Source organism: Oncorhynchus kisutch, linkage group LG22, assembly GCF_002021735.2.
Source record: "Oncorhynchus kisutch isolate 150728-3 linkage group LG22, Okis_V2, whole genome shotgun sequence".
Classification (NCBI taxonomy): Eukaryota; Metazoa; Chordata; class Actinopteri; order Salmoniformes; family Salmonidae; genus Oncorhynchus; species Oncorhynchus kisutch.
This window is the reverse complement of record NC_034195.2, coordinates 49,729,515-49,742,980: the sequence shown is the minus strand read 5'-3', so window position 1 is coordinate 49,742,980 and position 13,466 is coordinate 49,729,515. Positions and strand designations below refer to the sequence as shown.

Sequence of the window (13,466 nt, the reverse complement as noted above, 5' to 3'; positions counted from 1 at the left end):
TTTGTGACCCCTGTGGAGAGAGCTTGTGTAACTGTCAACTGTTTTCTGTGCCAGTGTGCGGGGATAGATGTGCGTCTGTGTGACGTGGGTGAAACCATCCAGGAGGTCATGGAGTCTTATGAGGTGGAGATAGATGGGAAAACATACCAAGGTATCAGTCTCTCTCTCTCTCCCTATGTATAATATATATATATATTACTATATGTATATACACATGCCTTGCAAAAGTATTCATCCCCCTTGGCGTTTTTCCTATTTTGTTGCATTACAACCTGTAATTTAAATGGATTTTTATTTGGATTTCATGTAATGGACAGACACAAAATATTCCAAATTGGTGAAGTGAAATAAAAAAAGAATAACTTGTTAAAAAAGAAGAAAAAAGAAAAGGTGTAAACTGGCGGAACCCATCGAACAGGAAGGAGCTGGAGCAGTGTATGTACACTTCTGTCTTCAACTGTATATACACATAGATATATTACTGTGTGTGTGTATATATAGATATATTACTGTGTGTGTGTGTATATATAGATATATTACTGTGTGTGTGTATATATATAGATATATTACTGTGTGTGTGTATATATATAGATATATTACTGTGTGTGTGTATATATATAGATATATTACTGTGTGTGTGTATATATATAGATATATTACTGTGTGTGTGTATATATATATAGATATATTACTGTGTGTGTGTATATATATAGATATATTACTGTGTGTGTGTATATATATAGATATATTACTGTGTGTGTGTATATATATAGATATATTACTGTGTGTGTGTATATATATAGATATATTACTGTGTGTGTGTATATATATAGATATATTACTGTGTGTGTGTATATATATAGATATATTACTGTGTGTGTGTATATATAGAGAGATATATTACTATGTGTGTGTATATATCTTAATCTCATATATATACTTTATATAAATATATATAGTGTATATATATATATATATATATATGTATATATATATATATATAAATGAGATTACGATATATTATTGTGTGTGTATGTACAGTTGAAGTCGGAAGTTTACATACACTTAGTTTGGAGTCATTGAAGTGGTTTTTCAACCACTCCACAAATTTCTTGATAAAGGAACTATAGTTTTGGAAAGTGCATGACACAAGTAATTTTTCCAACAACTGTTTACAGACAGATTATTTCACGTATAATTCACTGTATCACAATTCCAGTGGGTCAAAAGTTACACTAAGTTGACTGGGCCTTTAAACAGCTTGGAAAATTCCAGAAAATTATGTAATGGCTTCTGATAGGCTAATTGACATCATTTGAGTCAATTGAAGGTATACCTGTGGATGTATTTCAAGGCCTACCTTCAAACTCAGTGCCTCTTAGCTTGACATCATGGGAAAATCAAAAGAAATCTGCCAAGACCAATTGTAGACCTCCACAAGTCTGGTTCATCCTTGGGAGCAATTTCCAAACGCCTGAATGTACCACGTTCATCTGTACAAACAATAGTATGCAAGTGTAAACACCATGGGACCATGCAGCCATCACACCGCTCAGGAAGGAGACGTGTTCTGTCTCCTAGAGATGAACGTACTTTGGTGCGAAAGTGCAAATCAATCCCAGAACAACAGCAAAGGACCTTGTGAAGATGCTGGAGGAAACAGGTACAAAAGTATCTATATCCACAGTAAAACGAGTCCTATATCAACATAACCTGAAAGGCCGCTCAGCAAGGAAGAAGCCACTGCTCCAAAACCGCCATAAAAAAGCCAGACTATGGTTTGCAACTGCACGTGGGGACAAAGATCGTACTTTTTGGAGAAATGTCCTCTGGTCTGAAAGAAGAATAGAACCGTTTGGCCATAATGACCCTCGTTATGTTTGGAGGAAAAAGGGTGAGGCTTGCAAGCCTAAGAACACCATCCCAACCGTGAAGCACGGGGGTAGCAGAATCATGTTGTGGGGGTGCTTTGCTGCAGGAGGGACTGGTGCACTTCACAAAATAGATGGCTTCATGAGGAAGGACAATTATGTGGATATATTGAAGCAACATCTCAAGATATCAGTGAGGAACCCAATCATACTTCCAAAGTTGTGGCAAATAGCTTAAGGACAACAAAGTCAATCCTATAGAAATGTGATGAAAGAAATAAAAGCTGAAATAAATCATTATCTCTACTATTATTCTGACATTTCACATTCTTAAAATAAACTGGTGATCCTAACTGACCTAAGACAGGGAATTTTTACTAGGATAAAATGTCAGGAATTGTGACAAACTGAGTTTCAATGTTTTTTTGCCTAAGGTGTATGTATTTTTGCCTAATATATATATATAAATTTTTTTCCTATGTAGTAAAGCCAATCAGGAACCTCAATGGCCACTCCATCGGCCAGTACAGGATACATGCAGGCAAGACTGTCCCCATCGTCAAGGGAGGAGAAGCTACCAGAATGGAGGTGGGTACTGACTGGTGACTGACTGGGTACTGTCTGGTGACTGAGTATTGACTGGGTACTGACTAGGTACTGTCTGGTGACTGAGTACTGACTGGGTACTGTCTGGTGACTGAGTACTGACTGGGTACTGATTGGGTACTGTCTGGTGACTGAGTATTGACTGGTGACTGACTGGATACTGATTGGGTACTGTTTGGGTACTGACTGGTGACTGACTGGGTACTGTCTGGTGACTGAGTACTGACTGGGTACTGATTGGGTACTGTCTGGTGACTGACTGGGTACTGTCTGGTGACTGAGTACTGACTGGGTACTGATTGGGTACTGTCTGGTGACTGAGTATTGACTGGGTACTGACTAGGTACTGTCTGGTGACTGAGTACTGACTGGTGACTGACTGGGTATTGACTGGTGACTGACTGAGTACTGACTGGGTACTGACTAGGTACTGTCTGGTGACTGAGTACTGTCTGGTGACTGAGTACTGACTGGTGACCGACTGAGTATTGACTGGTGACTGACTGGGTACTGACTGGTGACTGACTGAGTACTGACTGGGTACTGAGTAGGTACTGTCTGGTGACTGAGTACTGACTGGTGACTGACTGGGTATTGACTGGTGACTGACTGGGTACTGTCTGGTGACTGAGTACTGACTGGTGACTGAGTACTGACTGGTGACCGACTGAGTATTGACTGGTGACTGTCTGGTGACTGAGTACTGACTGGTGACTGACTGGGTACTGTCTGGTGACTGAGTACTGACTGGTGACTGAGTACTGACTGGTGACTGACTGAGTATTGACTGGGTACTGTCTGGTGACTGAGTACTGACTGGTGACTGACTAGGTACTGTCTGGTGACTGGTGACTGACTGGGTACTGTCTGGTGACTGAGTACTGACTGGTGACTGAGTACTGACTGGTGACTGACTGAGTATTGACTGGGTACTGTCTGGTGACTGAGTACTGGCTGGTGACTGACTAGGTACTGTCTGGTGACTGAGTATTGACTGGTGACTGACTGGGTACTGTCTGGTGACTGAGTACTGACTGGTGACCGACTGAGTATTGACTGGGTACTGTCTGGTGACTGAGTACTGACTGGTGACTGACTGGGTACTGTCTGGTGACTGAGTACTGACTGGTGACTGAGTACTGACTGGTGACTGACTGAGTATTGACTGGGTACTGTCTGGTGACTGAGTACTGACTGGTGACTGACTAGGTACTGTCTGGTGACTGAGTACTGACTGGTGACTGACTGGGTACTGTCTGGTGACTGAGTACTGACTGGGTACTGATTGGGTACTGTCTGGTGACTGAGTACTGACTGGTGACTGACTGGGTATTGACTGGTGACTGACTGAGTACTGACTGGGTACTGACTAGGTACTGTCTGGTGACTGAGTACTGACTGGTGACTGAGTACTGACTAGTGACTGAGTACTGACTAGTGACTGAGTACTGACTGGTGACCGACTGAGTATTGACTGGTGACTGACTGGGTATTGACTGGTGACTGACTGAATACTGACTGGGTACTGACTAGGTACTGTCTGGTGACTGAGTACTGTCTGGTGACTGAGTACTGACTGGGTACTGACTAGGTACTGTCTGGTGACTGAGTACTGTCTGGTGACTGAGTACTGACTGGTGACTGACTGGGTATTGACTGGTGACTGACTGAGTACTGACTGGGTACTGACTAGGTACTGTCTGGTGACTGAGTACTGTCTGGTGACTGAGTACTGACTGGTGACCGACTGAGTATTGACTGGTGACTGACTGGGTACTGACTGGTGACTGACTGAGTGCTGACTGGGTACTGACTAGGTACTGTCTGGTGACTGAGTACTGACAGGTGACTGACTGGGTATTGACTGGTGACTGACTGGGTACTGTCTGGTGACTGAGTACTGACTGGTGACTGAGTACTGACTGGTGACCGACTGAGGATTGACTGGTGACTGACTGGGTACTGTCTGGTGACTGAGTACTGACTGGTGACTGAGTACTGACTGGTGACCGACTGAGTATTGACTGGGTACTGTCTGGTGACTGGGTATTGACTGGTGACTGACTGAGTATTGACTGGTGACTGAGTACTGACTGGGGACTGACTGGGTACTGTCTGGTGACTGACTGGGTACTGTCTGGTGACTGACTGGGTACTGTCTGGTGACTGACTGAGTGCTGACTGGGTACTGACTAGGTACTGTCTGGTGACTGAGTACTGACAGGTGACTGACTGGGTATTGACTGGTGACTGACTGGGTACTGTCTGGTGACTGAGTACTGACTGGTGACTGAGTACTGACTGATGACCGACTGAGTATTGACTGGTGACTGACTGGGTACTGTCTGGTGACTGAGTACTGACTGGTGACTGAGTACTGACTGGTGACCGACTGAGCATTGACTGGGTACTGTCTGGTGACTGGGTATTGACTGGTGACTGACTGAGTATTGACTGGTGACTGAGTACTGACTGGGGACTGACTGGGTACTGTCTGGTGACTGACTGGGTACTGTCTGGTGACTGACTGGGTACTGTCTGGTGACTGAGTACTGACTGGTGACTGACTGGGTACTGTCTGGTGACTGAGTACTGACTGGTGACTGACTGGGTACTGTCTGGTGACTGAGTATTGACTGGTGACTGACTGGGTACTGTCTGGTGACTGAGTACTGACTGGTGACTGAGTACTGACTGGTGACCGACTGAGTATTGACTGGGTACTGTCTGGTGACTGGGTATTGACTGGTGACTGACTGAGTATTGACTGGTGACTGAGTACTGACTGGGTACTGTCTGGTGACTGACTGGGTACTGTCTGGTGACTGACTGGGTACTGTCTGGTGACTGAGTACTGACTGGTGACTGACTGGGTACTGTCTGGTGACTGAGTACTGACTGGTGACTGACTGGGTATTGACTGGTGACTGACTGAGTATTGACTGGTGACTGACTAGGTACTGACTGGTGACTGACTGGTGACTGACTGGGTACTGTCTGGTGACTGACTAAGTATTGACTGGTGACTGACTGGGTACTGATTGGTGACTGAGTATTGACTGGTGACTGACTGGGTACTGTCTGGTGACTGACTGAGTACTGATTGGGTACTGTCTGGTGACTGACTGAGTATTGACTGGTGACTGACTGGGTACTGTCTGGTGACGGAGTACTGACTGGGTACTGACTGGGTACTGTCTGGTGACTGAGTACTGATTGGGTACTGTCTGGTGACTGAGTATTGACTGGTGACTGACTGGATACTGATTGGGTACTGTCTGGGTACTGACTGGTGACTGACTGGGTACTGTCTGGTGACTGAGTACTGACTGGGTACTGATTGGGTACTGTCTGGTGACTGACTGGGTACTGTCTGGTGACTGAGTACTGACTGGGTACTGATTGGGTACTGTCTGGTGACTGAGTATTGACTGGTGACTGACTGGGTACTGATTGGGTACTGTCTGGGTACTGACTGGTGACTGAGTACTGACTGGGTACTGATTGGTTACTGTCTGGGTGACTGACAGGGTACTGTCTGGTGACTGAGTACTGACTGGGTACTGTCTGGTGACTGAGTACTGATTGGTTACTGTCTGGTGACTGACAGGGTACTGTCTGGTGACTGAGTACTGACAGGGTACTGTCTGGTGACTGACAGGTTACTGTCTGGTGGCTGACAGGTTACTGTCTGGTGACTGACAGGGTACTGTCTGGTGACTGACAGGTTACTGTCTGGTGACTGACAGGTTACTGTCTGGTGACTGACAGGGTACTGTCTGGTGACTGACATGTTACTGTCTGGTGACTGACCGGGTACTGTCTAGCGACTGACTAGAGACTGACTGATGATTAGGGCTCCCGAGTGACACAGTGGTCTAAGACACTGCATCTCAATGTAAGAGGCGTCACTGCAGTACCTGGTTCGAATCCAGGCTGCATCACATCCGGTCATGATCGGGAGTCCCATAGGGCGGCGCACAATATGCCCAGTGTCGTCCTGGTTTGGCCGGGGTCGGCCATCATTGTAAATAAGAATTTGTTCTTAACTGTCTAAATAAAGGTTAAAAAAAGACTGAGTACTGACTGGTGGCGTATTTTGCTCATTTGAACAGAGGCCTTTTCTGATGTTACCTCAGTACAATGTTGTTAAACTTCTTCTTCTTCTCTTCTTTTTTTCCATCATGTCCGCAACAACACAATCAAGGTACACAACTCCTCTCTTGCAGGTTCATTCTGTTCAAGTGAAATTATATATACAAATAATACAATCGTAGAGTAGCCTATAAACACAACCCTTTTAACAGTCTACCTGGCCATGCTGCTGCTCCAGTTTCAACTTCCACCTGGCCATGCTGCTGCTCCAGTTTCAACTGTTCTGCCTTATTATTATTCGACCATGCTGGTCATTTATGAACATTGAACATCTTGACCATGTTCTGTTATAATCTCCACCCGGCACAGCCAGAAGAGGACTGGCCACCCCACATAGCCTGGTTCCTTTCTAGGTTTCTTCCTAGGTATTGGCCTTTCTAGGGAGTTTTTCCTAGCCACCGTGCTTCTCCACCTGCATTGCTTGCTGTTTGGGGTTTTAGGCTGGGTTTCTGTACAGCACTTTGAGATATCAGCTGATGTACGAAGGGCTATATAAATAAATTTGATTTGAAATTTGATTTGATTAAGGAAGTGTAATAGCGAGAACATCTCATTAGAGTTACAAGGTGTCGAGATCAGCTCAGATTAACATCTCACACGTATAAACACACACACACGCACACGCACACACACACACTCCAACACCTCCTTAGTCGTCTCCTTCAGTTCTTTAATTACACTTTTAGTCACATCATTGCACCTTTAAAATCACATTATTACACTTATAAGCACATTACCACCTGGAAGCATCAAGTAGCAATTATATCTCTAAACACCTCGAGTTCTCACCACTCAAAGTCAATTAATGACCAGTTCACTCACTAAAGGAGATATCGCCTAGACACCTGCCACATATCTTTAGAGATACCTAGATACCTGCCACATATATTTAGAGATACCTAGATACCTGCTACATATCTTTAGAGATACCTAGATACCTGCTACATATCTTTAGAGATACCTAGACACCTGCTACATATCTTTAGAGATACCTAGATACCTGCCACATATATTTAGAGATACCTAGATACCTGCTACATATCTTTAGAGATACCTAGATACCTGCTACATATCTTTAGAGATACCTAGATACCTGCTACATATCTTTAGAGATACCTAGATACCTGCTACATATCTTTAGAGATACCTAGACACCTGCTACATATCTTTAGAGATACCTAGATACCTGCCACATATATTTAGAGATACCTAGATACCTGCTACATATCTTTAGAGATACCTAGATACCTGCTACATATCTTTAGAGATACCTAGACACCTGCTACATATCTTTAGAGATACCTAGACACCTGCCACATATCGTTAGAGATACCTAGACACCTGCCACATATCTTTAGAGATACCTAGATACCTGCTACATATCTTTAGAGATACCTAGACACCTGCCACATATCTTTAGAGATACCTAGACACCTGCCACATATCGTTAGAGATACCTAGACACCTGCCACATATCTTTAGCGATACCTAGATACCTGAGGATCTAAATATATTGCCCAGGTAAGGACCATATTGGTGAGGTCACAGAGGTCAATTAGCCTGGTACCAGATTTATCTGTGCTGTTTTGCTCATTCTCACACTCCTAAGGTGTGAGAATGACCACATTTGTTGGTAAGACAGCACAAACAGATCCGGGGTTTCAGGCTAAAGGTCCGTAGTTTATTAACCACCCACCCTGACACACACAGCTGCAATGCTTAACTCCGTTTGGACAGAATTTAACATTTTAATTGGCGGGCTGCTGAGTGGTACGTTTTGCTGATGTTTTCAGCTAAGCCAGGAAGGGATGGATGGAGTTGCTGATGTTTTCAGCTAAGCCAGGAAGGGATGGATGGAGTTGCTGATGTTTGTCAGCTAAGCCAGGAAGGGATGGATGGAGTTGCTGATGTTTTCAGCTAAGCCAGGAAGGGATGGATGGAGTTGCTGATGTTTTCAGCTAAGCCAGGAAGGGATGGATGGAGTTGCTGATGTTTGTCAGCTAAGCCAGGAAGGGATGGATGGAGTTGCTGATGTTTTCAGCTAAGCCAGGAAGGGATGGATGGAGTTGCTGATGTTTGTCAGCTAAGCCAGGAAGGGATGGATGGAGTTGCTGATGTTGTCAGCTAAGCCAGGAAGGGATGGATGGAGTTGCTGATGTTTTCAGCTAAGCCAGGAAGGGATGGATGGAGTTGCTGATGTTTTCAGCTAAGCCAGGAAGGGATGGATGGAGTTGCTGATGTTTGTCAGCTAAGCCAGGAAGGGATGGATGGAGTTGCTGATGTTTTCAGCTAAGCCAGGAAGGGATGGATGGAGTTGCTGATGTTTTCAGCTAAGCCAGGAAGGGATGGATGGAGTTGCTGATGTTTGTCAGCTAAGCCAGGAAGGGATGGATGGAGTTGCTGATGTTTTCAGCTAAGCCAGGAAGGGATGGATGGAGTTGCTGATGTTTGTCAGCTAAGCCAGGAAGGGATGGATGGAGTTGCTGATGTTGTCAGCTAAGCCAGGAAGGGATGGATGGAGTTGCTGATGTTTTCAGCTAAGCCAGGAAGGGATGGATGGAGTTGCTGATGTTTTCAGCTAAGCCAGGAAGGGATGGATGGAGTTGCTGATGTTTTCAGCTAAGCCAGGAAGGGATGGATGGAGTTGCTGATGTTTTCAGCTAAGCCAGGAAGGGATGGATGGAGTTGCTGATGTTTTCAGCTAAGCCAGGAAGGGATGGATGGAGTTGCTGATGTTTTCAGCTAAGCCAGGAAGGGATGGATGGAGTTGCTGATGTTTTCAGCTAAGCCAGGAAGGGATGGATGGAGTTGCTGATGTTTTCAGCTAAGCCAGGAAGGGATGGATGGAGTTGCTGATGTTTTCAGCTAAGCCAGGAAGGGATGGATGGAGTTGCTGATGTTTTCAGCTAAGCCAGGAAGGGATGGATGGAGTTGCTGATGTTTGTCAGCTAAGCCAGGAAGGGATGGATGGAGTTGCTGATGTTTTCAGCTAAGCCAGGAAGGGATGGATGGAGTTGCTGATGTTTTCAGCTAAGCCAGGAAGGGATGGATGGAGTTGCTGATGTTTGTCAGCTAAGCCAGGAAGGAATGGATGGAGTTGCTGATGTTTTCAGCTAAGCCAGGAAGGGATGGATGGAGTTGCTGATGTTTTCAGCTAAGCCAGGAAGGGATGGATGGAGTTGCTGATGTTTTCAGCTAAGCCAGGAAGGGATGGATGGAGTTGCTGATGTTTGTCAGCTAAGCCAGGAAGGGATGGATGGAGTTGCTGATGTTTTCAGCTAAGCCAGGAAGGGATGGATGGAGTTGCTGATGTTTTCAACTAAGCCAGGAAGGGATGGATGAAGTTGCTGATGTGCCAGGTTAGAAGGTTTTATATTTAGCTGGAGTGAGTGGTGTTGGGTTAGGGCCATTACCCTCTTTGTATGTGTGTGTGTGTGTGTGCAGGCTTGCTTGCTTGCCAGCATGTGTGTGTGTGATCTCTGTTCTGCTGGAGTGTCAGCAGGGCGTGCCGAGAGGCTGCTCTCACTGGGGTGGAGTGTCAGCAGGGCGTGCCGAGAGGCTGCTCTCACTGCGGTGGAGTGTCAGCAGGGCATGCCGAGAGGCTGCTCTCACTGGGGTGGAGTGTCAGCAGGGCGTGCCGAGAGGCTGCTCTCACTGGGGTGGAGTGTCAGCAGGGCGTGCCGAGAGGCTGCTCTCACTGGGGTGGAGTGTCAGCAGGGCGTGCCGAGAGGCTGCTCTCACTGGGGTGGAGTGTCAGCAGGGCGTGCCGAGAGGCTGCTCTCACTGGGGTGGAGTGTCAGCAGGGCGTGCCGAGAGGCTGCTCTCACTGGAGTGGAGTGTCAGCAGGGCGTACTGCGAGGCTGCTCTCACTGAGTGATTATCTGAGCAGAGAGGAAGGGTGTCAGTGTTATCAGCTAATACCACAGGGTCTTGAATCACCACCAACTGATATGGTGCTTTTCCATTGAGACTTACCCCCACTCCAGTGGGTCGGGTCGGACTTACCATTGCTTAATGGTACACTATAAGAACACTATAAGAGATTAAATAGTTACTGTAATGAACACTATAAGAGATGAGTTACTGTAATGAACACTATAAGAGATGAGTTACTGTAATGAACACTATAAGAGATGAGTTACTGTAATGAACACTATAAGAGATGAAATAGTTACTGTAATGAACACTATAAGAGATGAGTTACTGTATTGAACACTATAAGAGATGAGTTACTGTAATGAACACTATAAGAGATGAGTTACTGTAATGAACACTATAAGAGATGAAATAGTTACTGTAATGAACACTATAAGAGATGAGTTACTGTATTGAACACTATAAGAGATGAGTTACTGTAATGAACACTATAAGAGATTAAATAGTTAGTGTAATGAACACTATAAGAGATAAGAGTTACTGTAATGAACACTATAAGAGATGAAATAGTTACTGAATGAACACTATAAGAGATAAAGAGTTACTGTAATGAACACTATAAGAGATAAAGAGTTACTGTAATGAACACTATAAGAGATAAAGAGTTACTGTAATGAACACTTTAAGAGATAAAGAGTTACTGTAACGAACACTATAAGAGATAAGAGTTACTGTAATGAACACTATAAGAGATAAAGAGTTACTGTAATGAACACTATAAGAGATAGAGTTACTGTAATGAACACTATAAGAGATGAGTTACTGTAATGAACACTATAAGAGATGAGTTACTGTAATGAACACTATAAGAGATAAGAGTTACTGTAATGAACACTATAAGAGATGAAATAGTTACTGTAATGAACACTATAAGAGATAAGAGTTACTGTAATGAACACTATAAGAGATAAGAGTTACTGTAATGAACACTATAAGAGATGAAATAGTTACTGTAATGAACACTATAAGAGATGAGTTACTGTATTGAACACTATAAGAGATAAGAGTTACTGTAATGAACACTATAAGAGATAAGAGTTACTGTAATGAACACTATAAGAGATGAAATAGTTACTGTAATGAACACTATAAGAGATAAGAGTTACTGTAATGAACACTATAAGAGATAAGAGTTACTGTAATGAACACTATAAGAGATTAAATAGTTACTGTAATGACATCAGCATTTATAGAATCCTCTGGAAAACCAATTGCTCATCTATGATGTTGATTCTTGTAAAAAGGAAAAATATAATCTCTAAACATCTACATTCGTTACCAGAAGGATTTCAATGACGTAAAAAAAAATGCTGTGAGTTTCTCTCCCTTTTTCCTTCTGCCAATAAAGGCTTTCAGTTTCAAGGACTTTGGTCTTATGTAAGTTGCAGATGGATTACGGTCAATCAGTTGTTTCTAGGATCTGCTGAGTTTTCGGTGTCCTCCTCTACCCTTCTGCTCTACAGGAAGGTGAGGTGTACGCAATCGAGACGTTTGGCAGCACTGGGAGGGGAGCTGTTCACGGTGACATGGACTGCTCGCATTACATGAAAAACTTCAACGTTGGACACGTGCCAATAAGGTCGGTCGCTCGGTTCGGTCGGCGCTCACTGAGTGCGAGCCTCACCTGATTTTAATGCTGAATGATAATACTGAACATCGATGCTAAGTAGAAATCTATACTGTAGATGTCATTCTGTTCACCATCGAGGACAATCGAGGGCGAATGACCCTGTTCAGTCTGATCCTTTCCAATGCGCTGATTCTTACAGTATACACCTGCACTGAATACTACTGTACTAATACAACAATGAACCCATAAACTACAGACACAAATTAGCCAGCTGGCTAAATCTGGCATTTTTACAGATATGTTGATCAATGTGGATTATCCTACTGCACTGCTCTCATAATCCTTATCGCTCTCCCCTCCTCCCCTCTGTGTCCCCGCCTCCTCCCCTCTGTGTCCCCGCCTCCTCCCATTGTGCTGTGTGTGTCCCTGTCGCAGGCTCCCCAGAGCTAAGCATCTGCTCAACGTGATCAACGACAACTTCGGGACGTTGGCGTTTTGCCGACGCTGGTTGGACCGGCAGGGAGAGAGCAAGTACCTGATGGCACTGAAGAACCTGTGTGACCTGGGCATCATAGACCCGTACCCTCCTCTCTGTGACACCAAGGGCTCCTACACTGCCCAATACGAACACACCATCCTTCTCAGGCCCACCTGTAAGGAAGTGGTGAGCAGGGGTGATGACTACTGAGTACGTTCCCGTGGGCCAGCTGTCCTCGAACCAGGAAGACAAAGAATGAGAGAAGATACAGTATATCACAAAAGTGAGTACACCCGTCACATTTTTGTAAATATTTGAGTATATCTTTTCATGTGACAACACTGAAGAAATGACACTTTGCTACAATGTAAAGTAGTGAGTGTACAGCTTGTATAACAGTGTAAATTTGCTGTCCCCTCAAAATAACTCAACACACAGCCATTAATGTCTAAACCGCTGGCAACAAAAGTGAGTACACCCCTAAGTCAAAATGTCCAAATTGGGCTCAATTAGCCATTTTCCCTCCCCGGTGTCATGTGACTCGTTAGGGTTACAAGGTCTCAGGTGTGAATGGGGAGTAGGTGTGTTAAATTTGGTGTCATCGCTCTCATACGGACTGGTCACTGGAAGTTCAACATGGCACCTCATGGCAAAGAACTCTCTGATGATCTGAAAAAAATCATTGTTGCTCTACATAAAGATGGCCTGGGCTATAAGAAGATTGCCAAGACCCTGAAACTGAGCTGCAGCACGGTGGCCAAGACCATACAGCGGTTTAACTGGACAGGTTCCACTCAGAACAGGCCTCGCCATGGTCGACCAAAGAAGTTGAGTGCACGTGCTCAGCGTC

At 44.5% G+C, this 13,466-nt stretch overlaps 1 protein-coding gene across 1 annotated transcript in view; it reads left to right on the top strand.

The window, feature by feature from the left end:
- The window catches only part of LOC109867050 (methionine aminopeptidase 2-like), a 26,510-nt gene extending 13,602 nt beyond the window's left edge, over window positions 1–12,908 (top strand). Inside the window, exons 8-11 of the mRNA XM_031801093.1 lie at window positions 55–151; window positions 2,356–2,459; window positions 12,032–12,147; window positions 12,574–12,908. Of these exons, the coding sequence (XP_031656953.1) occupies window positions 55–151; window positions 2,356–2,459; window positions 12,032–12,147; window positions 12,574–12,826 (570 nt within the window). The 3' untranslated portion in view covers window positions 12,827–12,908. The remainder of the gene's footprint in view (window positions 1–54; window positions 152–2,355; window positions 2,460–12,031; window positions 12,148–12,573) is intronic.
- The last annotated feature ends 558 nt before the right edge of the window (window positions 12,909–13,466 follow it).